Source organism: Schistocerca nitens, chromosome 1, assembly GCF_023898315.1.
Source record: "Schistocerca nitens isolate TAMUIC-IGC-003100 chromosome 1, iqSchNite1.1, whole genome shotgun sequence".
Taxonomy (NCBI): Eukaryota; Metazoa; Arthropoda; class Insecta; order Orthoptera; family Acrididae; genus Schistocerca; species Schistocerca nitens.
Window position 1 is genome coordinate 1004079431 of NC_064614.1, and position 26795 is coordinate 1004106225.

General features: G+C 40.0%; 1 protein-coding gene across 1 annotated transcript in view; it reads left to right on the plus strand.

Moving 5' to 3' along the window:
- Positions 1-26795, plus strand: part of LOC126195452 (KAT8 regulatory NSL complex subunit 3) — a 172051-nt gene that overhangs the window by 118272 nt on the left and 26984 nt on the right. Inside the window, exons 11-13 of the mRNA XM_049934083.1 lie at positions 15316-15502; positions 24289-24414; positions 26312-26403. Coding sequence (XP_049790040.1) covers positions 15316-15502; positions 24289-24414; positions 26312-26403 — 405 coding nt within the window. The remainder of the gene's footprint in view (positions 1-15315; positions 15503-24288; positions 24415-26311; positions 26404-26795) is intronic.

Consider the following 26795-nt stretch of genomic DNA (forward strand, 5'->3'; position numbering starts at 1 on the left):
AAGATGATGTAACTTACCAATCGAAAGTGCTGGCATGTTGATAGACACACAAACAAACACAAACATATACACAAAATTCAAGCTTCGCAACCCACGGTTGCCTCATCAGGAAAGGGGGAAGGAGAGGGAAAGACGAAAGGATGTGGGTTTTAAGGGAGAGGGTAAGGAGTCATTCCAATCCCGGGAGCGGAAAGACTTACCTTAGGGGGGGAAAAAGGACAGGTATAGACTCGCGCGCACACACACACACACATACATATCCATCTGCACATACACAGATACAAGCAGACATTTGTAAAGGCAAAGAGTTTGGGCAGAGATGTCAGTCGAGGCGGAAGTACAGAGGCACAGATGTTGTTGAATGACAAGTGAGGTATGAGCGGCGGCAACTTGAAATTAGCGGAGGTTGAGGGCTGGTGGGTAACGGGAAGAGAGGGTATACTGAAGGGCAAGTTCCTCTCTCCGGAGTTCTGACAGGTTGGTGTTAGTGGGAAGTATCCAGATAACCTGGACGGTGTAACACTGTGCCAAGATGAGCTGGCCGTGCACCAAGGCATGTTCAGCCACAGGGTGATCCTCATTACCAACAAACACAGTCTACCTGAGTCCATTCATGCGAATGGACAGTTTGTTGCTGGTCATTCCCACATAGAAAGCTTCACAGTGTAGGCAGGTCAGTTGGTAAATCATGTGGGTGCTTTCACACGTGGCTCTACCTTTGATCGTGTACACCTTCCAGGTTACAGGACTGGAGTAGGTGGTGGTGGGAGGGTGCATGGGACAGGTTTTACACCGGGGGTGGTTACAAAGGTAGGAGCCAGAGGGTATGGAAGGTGGTTTGGGGATTTCATAGGGATGAACCAAGAGGTTACTAAGTTTGGTGGACGGCGGAAAGACACTCTTGGTGGAGTGGAGAGGATTTCATGAAGGATGGATCTCATTTCAGGGCAGGATTTGAGGAAGTCGTATCCCTGCTGGAGAGCCACATTCAGAGTCTGATCCGGTCCCAGAAAGTATCCTGTCACAAGTGGGGCACTTTTGGGGTTCTTCTGTGGGAGGTTCTGGGTTTGAGGAGATGAGGAAGTGGCTCTGGTGATTTGCTTCTGTACCAGGTCAGGAGGGTAGTTGCGGGATGCGAAAGCTGTTTTCAGGTTGTTGGTGTAATGGTTCAGGGATTCCGGACTGGAGCAGATTCGTTTGCCACGAAGACCTAGGCTGTAGGGAAGGGACCGTTTGATGTGGAATGGGTGGCAGCTGTCATAATGGAGGTACTGTTGTACTCCACCAACAAGCAACAGTGTTTTGAGATAATGTGTGTTAAAGTTTCACTTTGTTGCCATTGTTTGATTTCACATATTTAAGAAACAAATTGTGTGTGCTTATATTACCCTGAAAAAGTCCTTTTTCAAATGGTACAGATTTCTTTAAGTTAACGTTACGCATTAAGTGGCTAACACCTTTTGGTATATAGCACATCATAGTGTACAACCCCCCCCCCCCCCCCTCCCAATGAACCATGGACCTTGCCGTTGGTGGGAAGGCTTGCGTGCCTCAACGATACAGATAGCCGTACTGTAGGTGCAACCACAACGGAGGAGTATCAGTTGAGAGGCCAGACAAACGTGTGGTTCCTGAAGAGGGGCAGCAGTCTTTTCAGTAGTTGCAGGGGCAACAGTCTCGATGACTGACTGACCTGGCCTTGTAACACTAACCAAAACGACCTTTCTGTGCTGGTACTGCGATCGGCTGAAAGCAAGGGGAAACTACAGCAGTAATTTTTCCCGAGGGCATGCAGCTTTACTGTATGATTAAATGATGATGGCATCCTCTTGGGTAAAATATTCCGGAGGTAAAATAGTCCCCCATTAGGATCTGCGATCGGGGACTACTCAAGAGGACGTCGTTATCAGGAGAAAGAAAACTGGCGTTCTACGGATTGGAGCGTGGAATGTCAGTTCCCTTAATCGGGCATGTAGGTTAGAAAATTTAAAAAGGGAAATGGATAGGTTGAAGTTAGATATAGTGGGAATTAGTGAAGTTCGGTGGCAGGAGGAACAAGACTTCTGGTCAGGTGAATACAGGGTTATAAATACAAAATCAAATAGGGGTAATGCAGGAGAAGGTCTAATAATGAATAAAAAAATAGGAGTGCGGGTAAGCTACTACAAACAGCATGAATGCATTATTGTGGCCAAGATAGACACGAAGCCCACGCCTACTACAGTAGTACAAGTTTATATGCCAACTAGCTCTGCAGATGACGAAGAAATTGATGAAATGTATGATGATGAGATGAAAGAAATTATTCAGGTAGTGAAGGGAGATGAAAATTTAAGTCATGGGTGACTGGAATTCGACAGTAGGAAAAGGAAGAGAAGGAAACATAGTAGGTGAATATCGATTTGGGCTAAGAAATGCAAGAGGAAGCCGCCTGGTAGAATTTTTCATGTAGCATAACTTAATCATAGCTAACACTTGGTTCAAGAATCATGAAAGAAGTTTGTATACATGGAAGAACCCTGGAGATACAAGAAGGTTTCAGATAGATTATATAATGGTAAGACAGAGATTTAGGAACCAGATTTTAAATTGTAAGACATTTCCGGGGGCAGATGTGGACTCTGACCACAATCTATTGGTTATGAACTGTAAATTAAAACTGAAGAAACAGCAAAAAGGTGGGAATTTAAGGAGATGGAACCTGGATAAACTGAAAGAACCAGAGGTTGTACAGAGTTGCAGGGAGAGCATAACGGAACAATTGACAGGAATGGGGGAAAGAAATACAGTAGAAGCAGAATGGGTAGCTTTGAGGAATGAAATAGTGAAGGCAGCAGAGGATCAACTAGGTAAAAAGACGAGGGCTAGTAGAAATCCTAGGGGAACAGAAGAGATACTGCATTTTTGTATTTTCTCCTATCATTAATAAAATTCAGTAAGTAAAGCAGGCAAAAAGGAATACAAATGTCTCAGAAATAAGGTTGACAGGAAGTGCAAAATGGCTAAGCACGGATGGCTAGAGGACAAATGTAAGGATGTAGAGGCTTATCTCATGAGGGGTAAGATAGATACTGCCTACAGGAAAATTAAAGAGACCTTTCGAGAAAAGAGAACCACTTGCATGAATATCAAGAACTCAGATGGAAACCCATTTCTAAGCAAAGAAGGGAAAGCAGAAAGGTGGAAGGAGTATATAGAGGGTCTATACAGGGGCGATGTTCTTGAGGACAATATTATGGAAATAGAAGAGGATGTAAATGAAGGTGAAATGGGAGATATGATACTGTGTGAAGAGTGAGATATGATACTGCGTGAAGAGTTTGACAGAGCATTGAAAGACTTAAGTTGAAACAAGGCCCTGGGAGTAGACAACATTCCATTAGAATTACTGATGGCCTTGGGAGAGCCAGTCCTGACAAAAGTCGACCATCTGGTGAGCAAGATGTATGAGACAGGCGAAATTCCCTCAGATTTCAAGAAGAATATAATAATTCCAATCCCAAAGAAAGCAGGTGTTGACAGATGTGAAAATTACCGAACTATCTGTTTAATAAGTCACAGCTGCAAAATACTAACGCGAATTATTTACAGACGAATGGAAAAACTGGTAGAAGCCGACCTCGGGGAAGATCAGTTTGGATTCCGTAGAAATGTTGGAACACGTGAGGCAATACTAACCCTACAACTTATCTTAGAAGAAAGGTTAAGGAAAGGCAAACCTACATTTCTAGCATTTGTAGACTTAGAGAAAGCTTTTGACAATGTTGACTGGAATACTCTCTTTCAAATTCTGAAGATGGCAGGGGTAAAATACAGGGAGTGAAAGGCTATTTACAATTTGTACAGAAACCAGATGGCAGTTATAAGAGTCGAGGGACATGAAAGGGAAGCAGTGGTTGGGAAGGGAGTGAGACAGGGTTGTAGCCTCTCCCTGATGCTATTCAATCTGTATACTGAGAAAGCAGTAAAGGAAACAAAAGAAAAGTTCGGAGTAGGTATTAAAATCCATGGAGAAGAAATAAAAATTTTGAGGTTCGCTGATGACATTGTAATTCTGTCAGAGACAGCAAAGGAGTTGGAAGAGCAGTTGAACGGAATGGACAGTGTCCCTTATAGGATGGTATAAGATGAACATCAACAAAAGCAAAACAAGGATAATGGGATGTAGTCGAATTAAGTCGGGTGATGCTGAGGGAATTAGATTAGGAAATGAGACACTTAAAGTAGTAAAGGAGTTTTGCTATTTGGGGAGCAAAATAACTGATGAGGGTCAAAGTAGAGAGGATATAAAATGTAGACTGGCAATGACAAGGAAAGCGTTTCTGAAGAAGAGAAATTTGTTAACATTGAGTATAGATTTAAGTGTCTGGAAGTCATTTCTGAAAGTATTTGTATGGAGTGTAGCCATGTATGGAAATGAAACATGGACGATAAATAGTTTAGACAAGAAGAGAATAGAAGCTATCGAAATGTGGTGCTACAGAAGAATGCTGAAGATTAGATGGGTAGATCATATAACTAATGAGGAGGTACTGAATAGATTTGGGGAGAAGAGGAGTTTGTGGCAGAACTTGACCAGAAGAAGGGATCGGTTGGTAGGACATATTCTGAGGCATCAAGGAATCACCAATTTAGTACAGTAGGGCAGCGTGGAGGGTAAATATCATAGAGGGAGACCAAGAGATGAATACACTAAGCAGATTCAGAAGGATGTAGGCTGCAGTAGGTACTGGGAGATGAAGAAGCTTGCACAGGATAGAGTAGCAAGGAGAGCTGCATCAAACCAGTCTCAGTACTGAAGACCACAACAACAACAACAACAACAGTGTACAAACATTTAAAATTAAATAAATTGGCTCCAGATTAAGAAAAATTAGCAGACACTGCACGGTTTTTCTTTTTTTCCCAAAAATTGATATTTTTATTACATGTTGTGTCATATTTCAGACCAAACTTTGATTTTGAACCCATTAGGGGGCCCAAAACAACCTAAAATTTTGAGTTGACTAAACCCCCAAAAGTACAGTACTGAGACCCTGTATTTTATAGTGGTCAGAGAATCTGATTTTCTACTTCTAAAATATTTTGGTCTGAAAGGGATCACAACTGTACACAAACAGCATTTTTTCCCTTTGTTCTGGAATTACTGCGCCAGGAAACTGAGTGGATCCATTTTCTTCTGGAAAAATGTGGTGTGCAAGTTCATTTCCATCAACGTCCATTTTGCAATGTACATTATCTTTTCAGCGACAGATGAGCTCAAAGTGGATATATTTAGTTTTGCGAGGTACTATGTTAGCATTACTATTCTTTGGGACATATAGCCAGTCATGTGTACCCATTGCTACTTCATGTTCTTTGTTTCTGGCAGCAACAATAGAGTTTACTTGTACTGTAGGTATAGATTTTTGTTGCTACCATGTCTGTAGGCATTTATGACTCTCGTATAAAAAGGGACCACTTGTCTTGTTTGGCATTTTTAAATTCACAAAACTGAGCTCCTTAAAATGCCTGTAAACTTTTGGAGATACTATTTTGTGAAGCATCAAACATGCATCTGTGAGATGTGGAAAAGGGCCCTCTTTCGGGCCAATATTATTTCTCCATAGTGATTAAGAGGTCCTTTTTCAGACGACTGACATTGATTGCTTTTAATGATAATATTGACTGCTGTTGGATTCAAACACCTTTCAAATTGATTTGAGCGTGTACAGAATGATGTAAATTACTACAGTAAACAAAAAACAAATAAAAACAGATGTTTTTGCTTGTACTGAAAATTTTACTTCTCCATCAGGAGGTCCATTTTTGCTCTCTGTGTCACTTTATTGAAATGCGTCTAGTAACTAGAAAATAACTAGAAAAAAATTAAACTGGGTCCATTAATGGAAAGCTTCATCCTTCAGGCTCTAAGTCAATACCTGTTTCAGCACTTGTCTTGAAATAGTGTAATATTGCATAGACAAAATTTATCTTAACATTTGAGAGAGAGAGAGAGAGAGAGAGAGAGAGAGAGAGAGAGAGAGAGAGAACATATTTGTTTCTGCACTTCCCCCCACCTACACCCACCCCCCCCATCTCCCCACCTCTCTCTCTCTCTCTCTCTCTCTCTCTCTCTCTCTCTCTCTCTCTCACACACACACACACACATACATACACACACACACACACGCACGACATGACATGAAGCTTGCACATTATTTCTGCTGCTGAACATATCTTTCTTTTCCTGGGCTGAGAACGGGGCTTGCCTTTTTTATGAGGTGTAAATTACTATTGAAAAACATGTACTGTTGCTGTACGGGGGTCAGTGAGTATTGAGGAAAATTCCTTTCTTAAGGTACTGTTGTCATTTCTGTTGTCATTTCATTGGTACCAGATGGTCACTTCTAGCTTAGGAACCACTGCACGGAACGGAATGTGAATTAATTTACTATCAGTTGTGAGGTGTGTCTACTGTACATTTTGAATGAACTTTCTACAGTGCTCTCACACTTTGAGCATTCAAGTTATGACATTGGTTTCTTTTCTCACAATCACTTGTTGTTGTCTTTGGTCCGAAGACTGGTTTGATGTAGCTCTCAATGCTACTCTATTTTGTGCAGGCCTCTACATCTACAGATTACTAATGCAACCTATATCTTTCTGAATCTGCTTACCGTATTCATCTCTTTGTGTAACTCTACAGTTTTTACCACCCACACTTCCCTCCAGTACTAAATTGGCGATCCCTTGATGTCTCAGAATGTGTCTACCACCTGAGCTCTCCTTTTGGTCAAGTTGTGCCACAAATTTCTTGTCTCCCCAAATTCTTTTCAGTATCTCCTAATTAGTTATGTGTCCTAATTACCTAATTAGTTATGTGATCTGCAGCATTGTTCTGTAGCAGAACATTTTGAAAGCTTCTATTTTCTTTTTATCTCACAATCTAATCACACAAAAACTGTGAAACTTGCATCAGTTCTCAACATAATCTCCCTGCAGCCATACACATTTTTCACAACTTTGACACAATTATTCCATGGCTGCTGTGAATGCTTCTTTAGGAGTTTGATTTGATGTCTGGAAAATTGCTGACACAATAGTGATGCAACTAGTGTCTGAGTGGCCGAGGAGAGTTTCTTTCATCATTGGAAACAACTGAAAGTCACTAGGAGCCAGGTCAGGCATGTAGGAAGCATGAAAAATCACTTTAAAGTTGTTATCACAAAGAAACTGAAGTGTCACATTCATCCTACGCAATGGTACATTGTCTTGATGGAAGAACACACATGTAGCCTTTTGCGATTGTTTTTCAAGTAATGCTGGAAGGAGCTTGTTATTCAAAAGATTTTGGTAGCATGCACGTTTAACCATAGTGCCCTTTGGTATGCAGTGAGTAAGGAATACACCACCGCTTTTCCAGACCACACCCACCATAATTTTATCAGCACTGAAACTTACCCGAATTTTTTTCGTGTTGGTGGATGTGTGTGCTTCCACTGAGCTGACTGGCTCTTGATTTAAGATTGAAAAATGGCATTCATGTCTCATCCATTGTCACAGTCAGTGAAAAGAAAGTCCCATTCATTTTATCATCTTGTGTCGTCATTGCCTGGTTGTGTGCAACGTGCACAGTCTTGCGGTTGTCTGTCAGCATTTGTGAACCCACCTGGAAGACATTTTATGTATTTTCATGTCTTCATGCACGATTCTGTGCACAGATCCCATTGAAGTGTTTACTTGTAGGCAATGTGTTCCATACTACTTTTGCGATCCTTCAAATCAACTTTCTCCTCTTGCTTAATCATGTTGTTATACCAGCTCGTGTTGTTGCATGACATTCTACCTTCTTTAAACTGTCACACTCACAAACAACATCAGACACATCCATGATACCATCACCACTTGTGTCACTGAACTGATGATGAATTTCATTTGGTGAAATTGGGAAAACAAATGATTACACACAGTTTTTGTAATCTACATCTACATATATACTCTGCTAGCCACCAAGCAGTGTGTGGCGGAGGGCACAATTCACGCCAAAGTCATATTTCCCCCCCTCTGTTCCACTCGCGGATCATGCGAGGGAAAAACGACTGTCTGAATGCCTCAGTACGAGCTCTTATTTCCCTTATCTTTGAATGATGATCATTATGCAATTTGAAAGTTGGTGGTAATAACATATGCTCTACATCCTTGGTGAAGAGTGGATTTCAGAATTTAGTGAGCAGCCCCTTCTGTTTAGCGCGTCGTCTCTCTGCAAGTGTGTCCCACTTCAAACTTTGTATGAGATCTCTCGCAATGGCTAAATGTACCAGTCACGAATCTTGCCGCTCTTCTTTGGACCTTCTCAATCTCTTGAATCAGACCCAACTGGTAAGGGTCCCATACAGACAAACAGTACTCTAAGACTGGATGAACTAACGTATTGTAAGCTATTTCCTTTGTTGAAGGACTGCATTGCTTCAGGATTCTACCAATAAACCGCAATCTAGAGTTCACCTTACCCTTTACTTGTGTAATCTGATCATTCCATTTGAGATCATTTCGAATAGTCACACCCAGATACTTGACTGACATTACCGCTTCCAAAGACTGCTCATTTATTTTGTACATTAATGGGGATTTTTGCCTTGTTATACACAGTAGGTTACACTTACTAATATTGAGAGACAACTGCCAGTCATTACACCATGCATTTATTTTCTGCAAATCCTCATTGATTTGTTCACAACTTTCATGTGATACTACTTTCCTGTAGACTACAGTGTCATCGGCAAACAGTCTAAGGCCGCTGTCAATACTATCAACCAGATCGTTTATGTAAATCGTAAAAAGCAGAGGACGTATTACGCTGCCCTGGGGCACACCTGAAGTTAGTCTTGTTGCTGTTGAAGTTACCCCATTCAAGACGACATACTGCTCCCTGTCTGTTAGAAAACTTCCTATCCAACCACATATGTCATTGGATAGACCATAAGCATGCACTTTTTGCAACAAACGACAGTGTGGAACTGAGTCGAACGCCTTTCGAAAGTCGAGAAATATGGCATCAACCTGGGAGCCGGTACCTAGAGCCTGTTGTATATCATTAACAAAGAGGGCCAGCTGTGCCTTGCATGACTGCTGTTTCCTAAAACCGTGCTGGTTTCGGCAGATGAGCTTCTCAGAGTCTAGAAAGGTCATTATATGTAACACAAAATATGTTCCATGGTTCTACAACAAATCGATGTCAGTGAAATTGGCCGGTAATTATGTGCATCTGATTTTCTACCCTTTTTATAGATTGCTATGACCTGGGCCTTCTTCCAGTCCCGTGGAACTTTCCGCCGTTCCAATTACCTCTGATAGATGACAGATAAGAATGGTGCTATATTTGTAGCATAGTCATTATAAAATCTTATGGGGTACCGTCTGGGCCAGATGCCTTTCTGGCATCTAAGGATCTTAACTGTTTTACAATCCCAGATACACTAAACACTATGTCAGCCATCATTTCATTTGTTCGATAATTGAAAGGGGGAATGTTGCTGCAGTCCTCTATCGTAAACGAGTTTTTGAAAGCTAGGTTAAGAATTTCGGCCTTCTGTTTATCGTCATCAGTTTCATTACCCGTACTGTCAGCAAGAGAAGGTATTGAATTATTTGTAGCGTTCATAGATTTTACGTAAGACCAAAATTTTTTGGGGTCATTTTTAGAATAATGAAAAACACTGCATTTTTAAGGCAAAAACAGTCCTCACTCTCATCACTGCCTCTAGGTTTTGTGTGCGATACAGTGCTGCCATCTCTCTCTTTCACTCACAGTGAGCACGCGTGTATTTCAAAACAAACCAGCTGTTTCTATCTATTTCCAGTCAGAGAAGTTATAACTTGAATGGAGCTTGTAAAGTTACACACGTGAAAATTAATGTGTCTGTAAATGGGAGTGGTTGTGGAGTGCGCAAACACTACAGGATAGCAGCACTGGTATTACTGACAACAAGCGGAGATCCCAGTGCAGTGAGTCCAGGTTACAGGATGTCTGTAGTTTTGCACAGTTCTGTGCTGGTCTAGCCAACCTGGGCAGTTACATAGTCAGGAGGCTGAGTGGCTGTGGGGTGAGGCTGAGTGGGAGGCCCAGAAAGGAGCAGCTGTTGAAATTATCACTTTATCGTCAATTGTTACATTTACTTTGTGGTTTGGTGGGCTGGTAGATGGTCAGCCTGCAGCTAGAGTCCACCCAGATGGCTGCTCAACAAATGCCGGTGCCTTGCTTTGCTGACATCTGCACCTGGTGCCAGGCCCGCGGCTGTCTTGCGTGGGCCACAGCACTGACATCAATGGTGGTTGCTGGGATTCTGGGTAATGACCACATGCAAGCAGCCAAGGTGAGCAGCAAGAGGTGCACCAACCTTGTTGTCAGAAGGTGGCTGCTGAGCCCAAGGCACTACCTGTTGCCTTCCGTCATGAGTCTGGTGGCTGCTGGACTGGATCAGGCGGCCCACTGCACTGTGGCAGCAAATCCGGTTGGAGGACTTGGTGCAAGAAGCAGGTACCCAGGTGGCAACTCGAACCTATGGCTGCGGCTGACAACTCCATGTTGTCTCCTCATCTGGCATAGCCACTGTGACCTGGTGGTACTGCTGGACTTTGAATAACTTTGCTAAAGAATCATTGGTTATTTATAACAAGTTGCATTGCACTTTTGTCAGTGCATCACTCCTGGCTGTGTACTGCAACACCACTGAAACCTCGATGATGAAGACATTGCATTGCCTGCATCATGGATTACTGCTGCACTGACAAGTTACGCAATAATTTCACATGCTTGTTGTCTTAACTCAAATGTTGACATGCCACATGCACCATTCCCAAACAGTTAATGCAGTGTTCCTTCACACCTTGTCACAAATTGTACTCTTACCCTGTTAGTGGCACTACACTGGATGAACATGTGACTCGGCCAAGAACAGTGAGGTTTCATTATTGAACAGCATCTTGCCAGTTGTTTTGTTTGCACATGTTGAAGTTGCATCAGAATTCATTTACTGACAATAACATCCGAAGGGATTGACGATATGGAGAATGTATGTCCCACAATCATAGATCATTTCCTTATCTTGTAGGCAGTGGTAGGCCAGTCGAAACAGACCTAAGGCCTAATTCGTGAGTGCTGTTTTATATATTTTTAATAAATCTAAGAATATGGCTTTTTATCTGTACTCGTCACATATTTGAACTATAATTTTCCTTGTTGATTTGAGGCGTGCTGCCTTGGGACGGTAGGCCTGCAGTCATTGTAGTATTGAGGAAATCCGATAATTTTTTTAAATTATTTTGTCCATCTCAGTTGCATGAATATATAATCTTTGCTGCAGTGGTTACCAGTTTTGGACTGACGTGCCCATTCTCGAACCACAAACCAGTTATTAACTGTAACTAGTCATGCATTATAGTGCCAAAAGGCACGAATAGCTTCTGTACAGAAAGTCAAATTGTAGTTGACAAGTGCTTTCACTTGTAAGCTAGCCCATGTGTCTATTGTGACACTAGAATGACAACCAAACTGTTCTGGTAAAACAGTAGACACATAGGCTGACTTATCAATGAGAGTACTTGTTGTTCAAAGTTTGACTTTCTGTACAGAAGCTGTTTGTACCTTTTGTCACCATATTGTATGACTAGTTACAGTTATTAACAAGGTGTGTTGATTGAGAATGGACGTGTGAGCCAAAACCGGTACCCCTGCAGCTAAGATTGTACATTCATGCAACGGAAATGGGGGGGGGGGGGATAATTTTCCTCAATATTTTAACTTTTAGTGACTTGTGCATTATTTCATCAGTTGATTATATGAATGATTTACATTGTCATATATGGAAACTAATGAATCAGTTTTTTATGCTTGGTGAACTATTAATCTACTACTTGTGATAGATACGATGTAACTACCGTATTTACTCGAATCTAAGCCACACTTGAATCTAAGCCGCACCTGAAAAATGAGACTCGAAATCAAGGAAAAAGAAATTTCCCGAATCTAAGCCGCACCTGAAATTTGAGACTCGAAATTCAAGGGGAGGGAAAAGTTTTAGGCCGAACCTCCAAATCGAAACAAAGTTGGTCCATTGTAATATAAGACACAATTTAGGTCGAATGAATGACGATACAGCTACAGTAGTTTGGTTCGAGTCGTAAGCTTAGCAGTTAAGCTTTACCAGGTAGCCATTGCTATGCGCCACGCGCTCCGTCCGTATTTATATGGGTACCCTTCCTTTTGCACGTGCTTCGTCTGGTTTGAATCGTTTGCTTGTTTTGCCTTGATCTGATAAGTGTCGTTTTCTTTGTTATAGGTGTTTACGTCACTCTAAGCTGAAAATGCATTACTGAACTGTGTCATGCTTGTTTGTCGCATTCTGATAGTGCGTGTTTACAGCTTGTCGCCGCTAGGGGCATGGCTTGCTTTTGTGCGCGCAACCGCCGCTTACAAAAAAAAGAGGAATCGTCTCATTAGCGAAACAATGGCAAGAGACTGCTATTTTTTGTTACTTACACCACTGCTTTCTTTGATAATGATAAGCAAGAACCAAATAATAGACTGCGTATGATAAATGATGTTCTGAATGAGAGTGTAGCGAAAATTTTTCTCCGTTTGAAAATCTTTGCATGCGTCTCTTTAGTACATTACATTCTGCACAAAAATTAGAGTCATCTTAGATTTAAAAATCTAGTCAGTTGCCGTGCTTCATTTCTGACTGTATCACTATTAGGCATAAGAATAATACGAATATAAACATGACACGATACGTATACTCTTCCGCGTTGACTGTTGTCTCACTCTAGTTTCGTAGTTTATTAGGCAGACAGGATTTAAATTGGATAGCAGCAAACACGAAAGAATACATGGCAAAATGTTTATATTCGTATTATTCTTATGGTGAAGAGAATACTGCGTGTGATTCACAATTCATCGAGTTCCTATTAGCAACCATCTCTTCTCACAGGTAGGAAAAAATTCAGAACGTGGAGTTGGCCATATTGACAAACATCCCAAACAGTCTTGCCAGTCGGATTTTCGTAGTACATTGAAATGCTGCTACATTCGAAGATGGATAATGTACGAAAATGCAGTGGTTGAAACCCGGGGCGGAGAAAAAAAGCTCGTCTTTCACCTTTTTTAATTTATTTACTGACGCAGAGGTTTTGGCGCCAGTATTTATCTTTGTGCCTACAAAGCATACCTGTGTAGCGCTACGTATATTCGACGGCAGAAGTTAGTTGTGGCGGCGCCTTTCAACATTTTTCAGAACTTCCGCTTGCTTTGCACTCGATTCTAAGCCGCAGGCGGTTTTTTGGATTACAAAAACCGGGAAAAAAGTGCGGCTTAGATTCGAGTAAATACGGTAACTCCAGTTTATCTTTCAGTAACACAGCAAGCTTTGTTTGGTATCAGCAAAGCACAAATTTACTGTATAAAAGGGATTCTTCTTGTGACCATACAGGTAATGCTGCAGAAAGAGACTTCATGTGTGTCAGTGTACCCTATGATAAGAGGTGTGTTTATAAAGTAAGGTCTCAAAGATGCTAGATATGTGAGGAACACTTTTATGTGAGATCTGGCAACACTGGCATGTAGCTTGGCTCTTGTCCTTCAGATCACCACCAACCCAAGTGCAATGTGACACTCAGTCTTGACTCCCCCTCACTTCTCTTGTCAGATGTGAGTTGTGTATAGTAATCCATTTTTTGAGTGCCAAGGGTACTACCCTCATTGACATTCATGGTCAGTCATGCGAAGTCTATGGGCCACAGCTACGGATGGCAAAAATGTATGAAAGTGGGTCAGAGAGCTCAATTATGGACATGCAGATGCCCATGACAAAAAGCATTCTGGTTGGCCTTCAGTTTTGGCCGAAACAATTGCAAAAGTGGAGAAATAAATGATTGAAGATTGGTGTGTCACAGTTCATGAGCTGTGTGAACAGATTCCTGAAGTCAGTAAGAGTTCAGTTGGAAAGATTTTGACCAAACATTTGCATTATTGCAAGGTTTGTGCGAGGTAGGTCCCCAAAATGCTCACTGAAGACTGTAAACAGCAGCATGTTGAAGCAGCTCACAGAGTCCTGGAGCACTATGCAGAACAGGGCAAGCAGTTTTTGGGTTCAGTTGTCACTGACGATGAATCCTGGGTATGCCATACGAGACTTGAAACTAAGGAAAAGTCTTGTCAGTGGCAGCATTCAAGTTCAGTGAGACTGTGAAAATTCAAACCAACATTCTCTGTCGGCTAAGTGATGTCCAGTGTGTTCTGGGACAGAAAAGGTGTATTGCTGTAAGAGTTTATGCCTACCAGCACAACAATAAACACTGCTCACTACTGTGACACTTTAAAACGACTGCATCGTACCATTCAAAATTGAAGGAGGGGAATGCTGATGTTTTCATCATGATAACACACCTCCATACTGCCCATGAAACAGCCTATCTCCAGTCCAGTTCAGATGGGACATCCTCACCCATCCTCCCTACAGTACAGACTCGACACCTAGTGATTTCACGTTTCTTGAGTCAAAGTCACACCTGAGTGAAATGCATTTCCAGACTGACAACAAGTTGAAAAATGAGGTTGTGCGCTACCTGTGCAATCTAGTGGGAGATTCCCATCACAAGGGTGTACAAAAAATGCCACAATGCATGCAGATGTACGTTGATCACAAAGGTGGTAACACTGGAAAATATCCGAAAGCCAGACTTTCAATGCAATATTCATTGCCAGTAAATGTTTTTTTCTATTTGGAAAGAAAAATGAAAATGGAGACCTTATTTTACAGACATGCCTCATATATTACACTTCCTGTGATCGTACATTGGCATCCATACCATTTGTACTCCTGAATATGTGCACTTCCTTCACATTCCATATGTGTTTTGAGTGTTTAATTGCAATATTTAATTGTCAAAGGAATGATTGTTACTTTATTCAAATTGTTAACTTCATCCAAGCTTTGCATACACAACCATTATTGTTCTGCAATTTCACATAGAAAAGTATTGTACTCAGAGGAGTAGATAAAGCTTGTGGACTCGTTATTGCATTATTTTTATCCATTCCTGATAGCAGATGTTATTGTCTGTTTTAAATGTTGATCCCCCAGATCTTAGCAAGTGATGTCAGGAGTATAAGGGCACATAGTCACCAACTGCACAACCATCAAAATAATTGTCACATTGTTAGTTGTCGACAAATAATGAGCAGCAATTATCGTTTGGAGGAGTGATTCATACGTATGAATTATAGCATTATTTAAAAATTTTCTCAAGGTGTTGCTTTCCAATTCTTTTTCACAGGATGAAGTAGCTGAATTTTTAGGAACTTTGTTAATAACACCAAGGCCACAGTTAAGACCAATTACAAATCATACAGTAACAGCAGCAAGTAGTGTTACAGAAAATAGTGTAACTAATAAACTAGAAGGAAAACGGAAACTACCTTTCACTGAGATGACTTCTTCATCAGTCAAGCGTCCCCGTTCTGGTAAGACCTTTAGTTTGTTACATTAATGTTGTAATTGTATTTTAAAACTTTATTCATAAGCATTCTAGAAGGAAAAATGCTCCTATCATAGCGGAGTTAACAATGTGAAAGAAGGGACCTAGCTTTTTGACTTATATGGCAGCTTCAAAGACATTTAAATCAAAACATCTTGACTTATTCACACTTTCGTTACTTGTTAGCATTAGTACCCCATCATGTTATATAATGCATTGTGTCAAGTAGCATATTATGTGATGTCTTGTGTACAACATGACACATGCCGTAATGTCATCCAATATGGAATTTGTCATGTCGTGCAAGATGACACAACATGTAATTAAAGTTCAGGATACATACATTTCCACTCTGGGATACATCGTTTTATAGATGCACCCCTTCTCTCGGATACTTCCTATTGTAGATGCATACCATTCAATAGAAGTGCACAAGTTTGTGTCTGTTGATTCTTACACCTCTCACCATACATGTAATGGGAGTGTGGTTTTGGGAGAGAAATGGTTCCTTCAGGGAAAATAATCAACCCTCCCCACCCAGAAATAAAAAAAAAGTAATATTGTTTCCCCCCCCCTCGGAAACAAACCCATGCCAAGAAATTTTATTTCACCCGAAAAACTTTTTCAGCTGGTACACGTATCCTCTTCAGCCATATAATATTATAGATTGTTTATGATGGCTGGCAAATCTTCTGGGTTTTGGGCATGGTATCAGCATCTTTAGCCTATAAATTGCAAGATGCAGGTGTCTCAACATCTTGCAACTGAGAGAGCTCATTGTGCTGGGGAAGTAGGTTAACTCATAAAAAGGTGCAAATATGTCAAGATGTTTCGATTTAAATGCTTTGAAGCTGCCAGATAAGTCAAAAAACTATCGTGATTCCTTTACATCGCTAAGTCTATCCAGGACATGTTCGCCTTTTTTATGTTATGATAGGAGCAGTTTTCATTCTGTTTCCTAACTTTTACTCTACCATAATTTTGATGCTAGACCACCAAAGTTTGACAACAGACATAGATTTTTGTCAACTTGAGTGCCAACTGATCTGATGTAGATTTTATATTGTCTTTCAAAATAATGTTGCTTAAGTTGGGCATCATTAATGTGATTCATCTATGGTTACTTGCTTGCCTGGTACAGCTGAACTTGTCCACTATAGCCTACTGTGTATTCAGAGCAAGCAAGTCTCATCACATCGTCAAGGTCACATACCCATGGGAGTTGTATTGTTTTTTTTTTTTAATTTTTGTTGTATTTATTAATTTTGTAAAATATTTTTAATTTTTGTTGCATTTTTTTTAATTACCTACTCACATTTTATTCATGCACATATGAGACTTTATAAGCAAACGTATGAAAAGTACCATAATTACTTAATACAGTGCACAAAATAACAGCAAAGATAAATACAGTATCAAATGAATTATTAAATACTGTGTGAAATTTTTGATAATAATGTACCGGGTGATCAAAAAGTCAGTATAAATTTGAAAACTTAATAAACCACTGAATAATGTAGACAGAGAGGTAAAAATTGACACACATGCTTGGAATGACTTGGGGTTTTATTAGAACCCAAAAAAAAAAAAAAAAAAAAAAAAAACCATATTGCTAGACGCGTGAAAGACCTCTTGTACGTGTCGTTTGGTGATGATCGTGTGCTCAGCTGCCACTTTCGTCATGCTTGGCCTCCCAGGTCCCCAGACTCTCAGTCCGTGCGATTATTGGCTTTGGGGTTACCTGAAGTCGCAAGTGTATCGTGATTGACCGACATCTCTAGGGATGCTGAATGACAACATCCGACACCAATGCCTCACCATAACTCCAGACTTGCTTTACAGTGCTGTTCACAACATTATTCCTCGACTACAGCTATTGTTGAAGAATGATGGTGGACATATTGAGCATTTTCTGTAAAGAACATCATCTTTGCTTTGTCTTACTTTGTTATGCTAATTATTACTATTCTGATCAGATGAAGCGCCATCTGTCGGACATTTTTTGAACGTTTGTATTTTTTTTTTTTTTTTTGTTCTAATAAAACCCCATGTCATTCCAAGCATGTGTGTCAGTTTGTACCTCTCAATCTACATTATTCCATTATTTATTCAGTTTTCAAATTTATACTGACTTTTTGATCACCCGGTATGTAAATTGTTGGGTTGATTTGGGGGAGGGTACCAAATAGTGAGGTCATTGGTTGCATCGGATTAGTGAAGAATGGGGAAGGAAGTCGGTCGTATCCTTTTGAAGGAAGCATTCCAGCATTTACTTGAAGTGATTTAGGAAAATCACAGAAACCTAAATCAGGACGGCCAGATGCAGGTTTGAACTGTCCTCCTCCCGAATGTGAGTCCAGCATGCTAACAACTGCACCACCTTGTTACATAGGCAGACTTACAGTACGACCATATTACATAGTTAAACCTACTTAAAAGCTTATTATATTGCAAGCTCAGTGATTCACACAACAATTAATAAACTATTGAAAATTGTACACTTTGTTATTGTCACTTAACTTAAAATTCTTTTCATTGTTTGTTCAAAGTAAAAAAAGTGAAAATTGTGAAACCACTGCTAGAAAAACTCAGCTTGAATAATTTTGGCATGAAATGTTGCAACATACAGCCCTAATTGAGCAAGAATATGATTGGCTGAAATGAACAGAACAATTGTTAAACAGTGTGTGCATGACAAAATTCTATCAAATTTTCAATTCTTTATGAAAATTGATGAATTTAAGCTTATTTTGTCCAAAAATAAACTTTATCCAAGATAGTGTAGTAGTTTTTGAAGAAAGCGAAGGAAAGCATTTTCTAGCGGTTAAAAGAAGGCGACCTTTTTTCTGACAGTTACTTTTATGGCAGTTTTCATGTTAGTTTAATTTTCCACGTGGTTATTGGTAAAGCTTTAAATCCTTGATCAAACAGTATATCATTTTGTACAGGGTTGGGATAATTCTGGTGTGGTACATTTATTGTTGAGAACATCCAAAGAGTTTTCAATTGTTTTAAGCCCTGGTGAATAAAATCCTTAATTTATAAACAACAAAATAATAATCAACTGTAATAACTAGTTTTTCAATTATATCCAAATGGAATGCTCAAAATGCAACAAATTTCTATGAAACACAGTATCAGGTGTGAATGTGTGATTTTTCACACATAAAACTCAAGTGGTGAAAGATTTCTGCAAATATTTCCTATTATTTCTACAAGAATATATTTTTTACCATCATCTGTATCATTTTAAACTGTCTCAGCATGTGTGAATTGCATAAAACCAGATTGTATGTACAACTTAAGACCACTGTATCAGGGTAACGGATAAAACTTTCACAAAACAACAGGATGACCATTAATTACATGTATTTGTGGTGTACCTTCTTAAACTTTGAATTGATTCACACAAGTTTAAAACGAAGAAGTGGTGTGTATAAAAACACAAAAATGTAGATTTTGCATGTAAAATCTGAATGAAGCTAGAATTTTGGAAGCAAGTTTTCAATTTTATCGTAAGAATGCATTTTTTATTTATTTGCTTCTCTTTAAACTGTTCCTATGTATTCAATTCATTTTATTATGATCTGCCCTTATTTCTGTGCACTGTTTTTATCCATTCATAAAACTCTTCTCACTGATCTAAGTCATCTTCATATGAATGCTGGTGCAATTTCAGAATATGTGGATGTCAACTGCTAAGATGGCATGATTGTGTGGCAGCTGTTTTCTAGCACATCCGTGTCATATGATACATAACGGCTGCTAACGAAAGTTCTGGTAGAATATAAATAATTTAGAAGTGAAGGTACCAGCTCATTGAATAGTAGAAATTTTGGACAAATTCAATTTTGAGCTAGTGCAGTTGTGTTGGATGGTGTGGGAGACAAAAGAAAAGAGGCAGGGAGCAAGTGGAAGGGTTGGAGAAGGATGGCTCAGAGGGTGGCAGTGGGTGTGTGAGATAGTAGTAATGTGGGAGGGAGAGGCAGCAGGTATGTGTTATAGGAAAGCGAAGCAGGGGTACTGGAACCGTAAAGTTAGTGCAGCATTTGATTTAGGGGTGTGTAAGGGTGGGGGGTCAGGAAAGAGGAATGTTATGACGGAGGGTGTGGCTGCAGGAAGATAATGAAGATTGAGGCCAGGATAATGGAATAAAGAGTGTACTGCAGGAATGACTCCAATCTTTGTAGTTAGAAAAGATGGTACTCCTGGGAAGGATACAGGCAGCCACTGAAGCTGAGCATGCTGTACTCAGCAGTGTGTTCCACCACTGAGGAGTCAACTCTGCTCTTGACCAGTTTGGCAGTGTTAGTTCATTCAAGTGGATAGTCTGTTGGTGGTAATACCTAATAAAATACTGTGTAGAAATTGCAGCGGAGCTGGCATGTGAGGGTGAATTGGCAAGTCTTGCACCTGAGTCTTCCACTGTGATATGACCCATGTGGTAAAAGGTTGGCAGTGGGAGCAGCATAGAGACAGACCAAGATATTGTGTAGGTTGAGCAGGCAACCAAATAATGCAATTTAGGAGAAGTTCGAAGGATTGTAGGTTGAATGTCCCTCATTTCCAGGGATGATGATGGATGTAGCAAAGAACATGATTCAGTTACTGCAACCTTGGAATGATGTTGGTTCTTGGAGATGTTGCAGTATTGCAGGTGTGTGAGGATATGGAATGATGTTGGTTATTGGAGATGTTGCAGTATTAGGGGTGTGTGAGGATACGGCACAGGAAATCTGTTTATGGACTAGGTTTGATGGTTAGTGTGCTTGTCTGTGACGGCCTTTGTCAGACCTTCAGTATACAGTGCAAAGGAATTCTGTGAATACACCATCTGCAAATGGCCGAACTATATAAGAGCAATTTTTTGGTGTGGAAGGGATGACAGCTGTCATAATGCAGGTAATGTTGACTTTTAATGGGCTTGATTTGAACAGAAGTTTGGATGGAGCCGTCTGAGAGGTAGATGCCAATGTCTAGGAAGGTGGCAGGTTGAACTAAGGAGAACCAGATGAAGCAAAGGGGAGAGGTTGTGGAGGAATGAGAATAGCAACTTGTCCCAGGGTACAGAACATGAAGATATCAGTAGTCTACCACTAGAAGGTTTCAGATAGATTATATAATGATAAGACAGAGATTTAGGAACCAGGTTTTAAATTGTAAGACATTTCCGGGGGCAGATGTGGACTCTGACCACAATCTATTGGTTATGAACTGTAGATTAAAACTGAAGAAACTGCAAAAAGGTGGGAATTTAAGGAGATGGGACCTGGATAAACTGAAAGAACCAGAGGTTGTACAGAGTTTCAGGGAGAGCATAAGGGAACAATTGACAGGAATGGGGGAAAGAAATACAGTAGAAGAAGAAGGGTAGCTTTGAGGGATGAAATAGTGAAGGCAGCAGAGGATCGAGTAGGTAAAAAGACGAGGGCTAATAGAAATCCTTGGGTAACAGAAGAAATACTGAATTTAATTGATGAAAGGAGAAAATATAAAAATGCAGTAAATGAAGCAGGCAAAAGGGAATACAAACGTCTCAAAAATGAGATCGACAGAAAGTGCAAAATGGCTAAGCAGGGATGGCTAGAGGACAAATGTAAGGATGTAGAGGCTTATCTCATGAGGGGTAAGATAGATACTGCCTACAGGAAAATTAAAGAGACCTTTGGAGAAAAGAGAACCACTTGCATGAATATCAAGAGCTCAGATGGAAACCCAGTTCTAAGCAAAGAAGGGAAAGCAGAAAGGTGGAAGGAGTATATAGAGGGTCAATACAGGGGCGATGTTCTTGAGGACAATATTATGGAAATAGAAGAGGATGTAAATGAAGATGAAATGGGAGATATGATACTGTGTGAAGAGTGAGATATGATACTGCGTGAAGAGTTTGACAGAGCATTGAAAGACTTAAGTTGAAACAAGGCCCTGGGAGTAGACAACATTCCATTAGAATTACTGATGGCCTTGGGAGAGCCAGTCCTGACAAAAGTCGACCATCTGGTGAGCAAGATGTATGAGACAGGCGAAATTCCCTCAGATTTCAAGAAGAATATAATAATTCCAATCCCAAAGAAAGCAGGTGTTGACAGATGTGAAAATTACCGAACTATCTGTTTAATAAGTCACAGCTGCAAAATACTAACGCGAATTATTTACAGACGAATGGAAAAACTGGTAGAAGCCGACCTCGGGGAAGATCAGTTTGGATTCCGTAGAAATGTTGGAACACGTGAGGCAATACTAACCCTACAACTTATCTTAGAAGAAAGGTTAAGGAAAGGCAAACCTACATTTCTAGCATTTGTAGACTTAGAGAAAGCTTTTGACAATGTTGACTGGAATACTTTCTTTCAAATTCTGAAGGTGGCAGGGGTAAAATACAGGGAGTGAAAGGCTATTTACAATTTGTACAGAAACCAGATGGCAGTTATAAGAGTCGAGGGACATGAAAGGGAAGCAGTGGTTGGGAAGGGAGTGAGACAGGGTTGTAGCCTCTCCCTGATGCTATTCAATCTGTATATTGAGAAAGCAGTAAAGGAAACAAAAGAAAAGTTCAGAGTAGGTAGGTTAAAATCCATGGAGAAGAAATAAAAACTTTGAGGATCGCCGATGACATTGTAATTCTGTCAGAGACAGCAAAGGAGTTGGAAGAGCAGTTGAACGGAATGGACAGTGTCCCTTATAGGATGGTATAAGATGAACATCAACAAAAGCAAAACAAGGATAATGGGATGTAGTCGAATTAAGTCGGGTGATGCTGAGGGAATTAGATTAGGAAATGAGACACTTAAAGTAGTAAAGGAGTTTTGCTGTTTGGGGAGCAAAATAACTGATGAGGGTCAAAGTAGAGAGGATATAAAATGTAGACTGGCAATGGCAAGGAAACCATTTCTGAAGAAGAGAAATTTGTTAACATCGAGTATAGATTTAATTGTCAGGAAGTCGTTTCTGAAAGTATTTGTATGGAGTGTAGCCATGTATTGAAGTGAAACATGAACGATAAATAGTTTAAACAAGAAGAGAATAGAAGCTTTCGAAATGTGGTGGTACAGAAGAATGCGGAATATTAGATGGGTAGATCACATAACTAATGAGGAGGTATTGAATAGAATTGGGGAGAAGAGGAGTTTGTGGCACAACTTGACTAGAAGAAGGGATCGGTTGGTTGGACATGTTCTGGGGCATCAAGGGATCACCAATTTAGTACTAGAGGGCAGCGTGGAGGGTAAAAATCGTAGAGCGAGACCAAGAGATGAATACACTAAGCAGATTCGGAAGGATGTATGCTGCAGTAGGTACTGGGAGATGAAGAAGCTTGCACAGGATAGAGTAGCATGGAGAGCTGCATCAAACCAGTCTCAGTACTGAAGACCACAACAACAACAACAACCTGAACCAGACAACAGATTTGGCATTTTCGAGTTCAGTAAAATTTCCTTTCTACAATTCACAGACAGACTGGTACAAGAGGTGTCACTTGTGTGCCAATGATCATATTGTGGATTTGAGTACGTATCTTTGCCTCAAACAAGAAGTAGCTATATGTGAAAATGTTATTAGGTACATGTATAAGGAATTAGGTAGGGGACTTGGAATTGGAATGACATAGGAGAGCTAGAGTTCAATAGCAATGAGACCTGGGGCATGGGGGAAGTTAGCGTATAGGGATCATGTAACATCCCAGATCGGAGCAACTGAACCATACACTCGCTATGATGTCATTCATGTGTCATCGTGCTCAGAAATTGGGGACATTCTACCTACAGTCCTTTCCGCCCCTCCTAAAGTTGTATTTTGTTGTCCACCCAACTGACACAATATCCAGATGCCACTCTCACTCCTACCCCTCTGCCTGAGGTGTAGCACCTGTTCACTTCACTCACCCAGCACATCCTCATCAACTCCTGCCATAGGCTTATTGTCTCGCAGCAGATTAAGGGCCATTTGTGAAAGGAGCTATGTCATATACCAACAGTTTCTGCACAGCATATTATGTAGGCATGACTACCATCCAATTGTCTGCTTGAATGAATGACCAACACCAAACTGCCCAAGAGCAGAGTTGAGTGCTCTGGGACAGAACACACTGCTGAGCACAACTTGCTCAATTTGAATAACTTTTTCACAACACTTGCCATCTGGATCTATGCCCCCAGCACCTTCTTTTCGGAACTACATTGACAAGAGTAATCCTTACTACACATCCTTCATTCCTGTAATCCTTCTGGCCTCAAACCCCATTAGTCCTCTGCCTAGGATCCTAACTTCATTCATACAGTGTTTCTGCCCTAATCCCCACACTCTCTCCCTCCTCTCTCTCCTCTGTTTTTTCTCCCCCTCCCAATCCACTCCTTCGAGCTATCATCATTGTGTGTTGCACAATCTCAGGGTTACTGGTACCAGTGACCGTGTTCCATTCCTATCCAGTGCACCTGCTGCATCTCCCTCCCAGCCATCAGCTGCCCTTCACCTACCCTCCCTCCCACTCCATGCCTCTTTCCTCCCATCACTTGTTCCAACTGACACAACTCCTTTTGATTTGGCCTTTCAATCACTTTGAAGTAATTATTAGTACCCACCGCAAAGGAACATGGATGTTTTTTAAACTGGGAAAAGGTTACTTTGAAAATTCCTGCAGTTTCAGGCTTACAGGACTTTTTTTACATATGGTGTTGAAGTGCAGGTGAGAAACATATTGGTTTTACTGTACAGTTAGCATCTGTTTGGGTAGTATATTGTGTTTATCTTCTAGATATGTCCTTTGTTTTTCAGATATCTCACAACAAGCAGCAAACAGCACCCCAAATCAGTCTGCACCTGGGCTAGAATCACCACCTAAGTCATCACTTTCAACACTGCCTACATATGTCTCTGTGAGCAATACAGGCAGTATGAGAGGTTAGTTAAGAATTGCTTATTGTAGTGCTTGTTTTTTAATTCCTTGTCTAACAACTAGTTTTGGGTACTTACTTTTAAGTAACAAAATCTTTATGTATCCTTTAAATAAAATAGAAATTAGAAAAGTGAATCAAAAGATAATGAATATACATCTACATTTACATCAATGATCAAGTGAAAAATGGGAAGTAGTAAAGCATTGTACTTTTATTCCTGCAGTCATTAATGTCTGTTGAAGATAGATATTCATTCCTGTAGTCACTGGCAAGAACCCTTTTTCTCCCCCTTTTTTAATATCATCTTTTGTGTGATTAGTGTAGTCATTTTCGTATCACAACATCAGTACCACAAGTGTTATGAGTGCTGCACATTTAAATATTGGAACAGTGTGATTAGTTAGAATAACACCTTTCGTTCATTATTTAGTTTGGGAGCATTGGAAATCACCATTGCAAATCCATTGGTGTTTATGCATGGTACCAGTGCAAGGAGAGAAGTTTACATATGTAGTGGAGAAAGGTATCGCAAGAAAGGTGTGGCTATAATTAGTTATAAACTCAATGTTGCAGAGGTAATTACAATAGAATCAGACTACATGATATTATCATTGTAGTACAATTTGAAGTAAATTCTGGACTCTGGTGTTTGCAACTCCTATAAGCATTAGTGCTGTAGACCAATAAGTGGATGAGCAATTTTAGAAAAAAGGATAAATTAATTGATTGAGTATTAATAGTAATTAATTTTTGCAGAAATTAATTGATTGAGTATTAATAGTAATTAATAATCAATCAATTTTTGAAAAAAATATCCTTTTTTCTAGGATTGCTCATCCACTTATTGGTGTGCAGCACCATAAGTATTGAAATTGTTTTAAGTACTTACTTACAGAATACCCCATACATTTTATTTTTGTTTATTGGGCTGTAGTCATTTGACCATTAAGCTGCAGACAACATATAAAAAGTGTTTCCTCTGACATCATTAATATCAACCACAAATTTCATATGCATTGAATAACATTTTGAAAGTACACAGGGAAAAAAGGAAGAGTTTTCCAATTGGATGTTGGGTTTTTGTACTTCTCACACTGGGTAAATATTGTTCAGAATGGCTGCCGGAGTTCATAAGTTGCCCCCCCCCCCCCCCTGTAAAAATATGACATGGTATGGTGCTGTTAATAAAGTGTATGGAATGTGTCAGATAGCAGTGGTGTTTGATAATTGCTATGTTGGGAATGTACATGAGGCCCAGTGCTATAATTCTGCTGTTGCTGAACATGTTGGGCACTTTCATGTGATGTGAATGTTTTATTGAATCAAATTTGTACATGTCAGTGGTGGATCACTGTATTGTGTGTTAAACAGTTCACAACTCTCGCCACTTCTTCTTCCGTTATGTAGACATAAGTATTTGACTCTGTAACATCCTGAATCATTCAGCACCACTGTTTGACCAATTGGCACATCACAACTAGTTTCACATGTAAATTGTTATCAACATCACAGCACAGATGTATTTATTTGGATTTATATTTTAAAAGGCAAAAATATATCATTAACTAAGTACCATGCTGCATCATTTTTAGCAGTGTATCTCAGTTTGGCATTGGCATCATGTTCATTGTGGCAGCACTGAGGAAAGAGAACACAGTCTCTTGTAATGATTTGTAGGTATTCTGACAGTGCAGCAAATTCAACAGACATGCTTTTTGCAGCGATTGTTGTAGTATAATCGGGAAAAATTTTAAAACACTCATTATAGACAGCATACTTTCATCACACTGAATAAATTTGAATGTTTCCCAGATGAATAATAAAAAAAGTTATTTCACATCTCTTTGGTTAAATTGAATTGCACCTGATGCTATAAATATATATTTTTGTGTTGTTGTTAGGAGGTCGTCAGAAATCACGGGTAATGGGATTACAGAAGTTGCAGGGATCTCAAGAGACAAAATGGACAAATCAGAAGGTGGGATCTGAGCAGGTTAGTAATTAAATTATATAATGTGTAAAACTTCTTCAGTATTTTAAATATTTTAATTCATGCAGGGTGAACTACTTCTTCTTCTTCTTCTTCTTCTTCTTCTTCTTCTCCTTCTCATTCTCATTCATCACTACAGCCCTTGATAGGCCTCGGCCTAATCATCAATCTTCCTCCATACAACTCTGTTCGTTGCATTTTTCTTCCATCCTCAGATCTCCATCTGGGTAAGGTCAGCCGTCTCATTGTCCAGCCATCTAGCTCTGGATCAGTCCTTGCTTCTGGTGGAATACAGTCGCCCTATCATTATTTGTTTGGGCGTCCTGTCAGACTCACTGTATGTCCTAACCAGTGTTTTTTATTTTTATAAGCTCTTGTATTTCATGGTTGTAGCT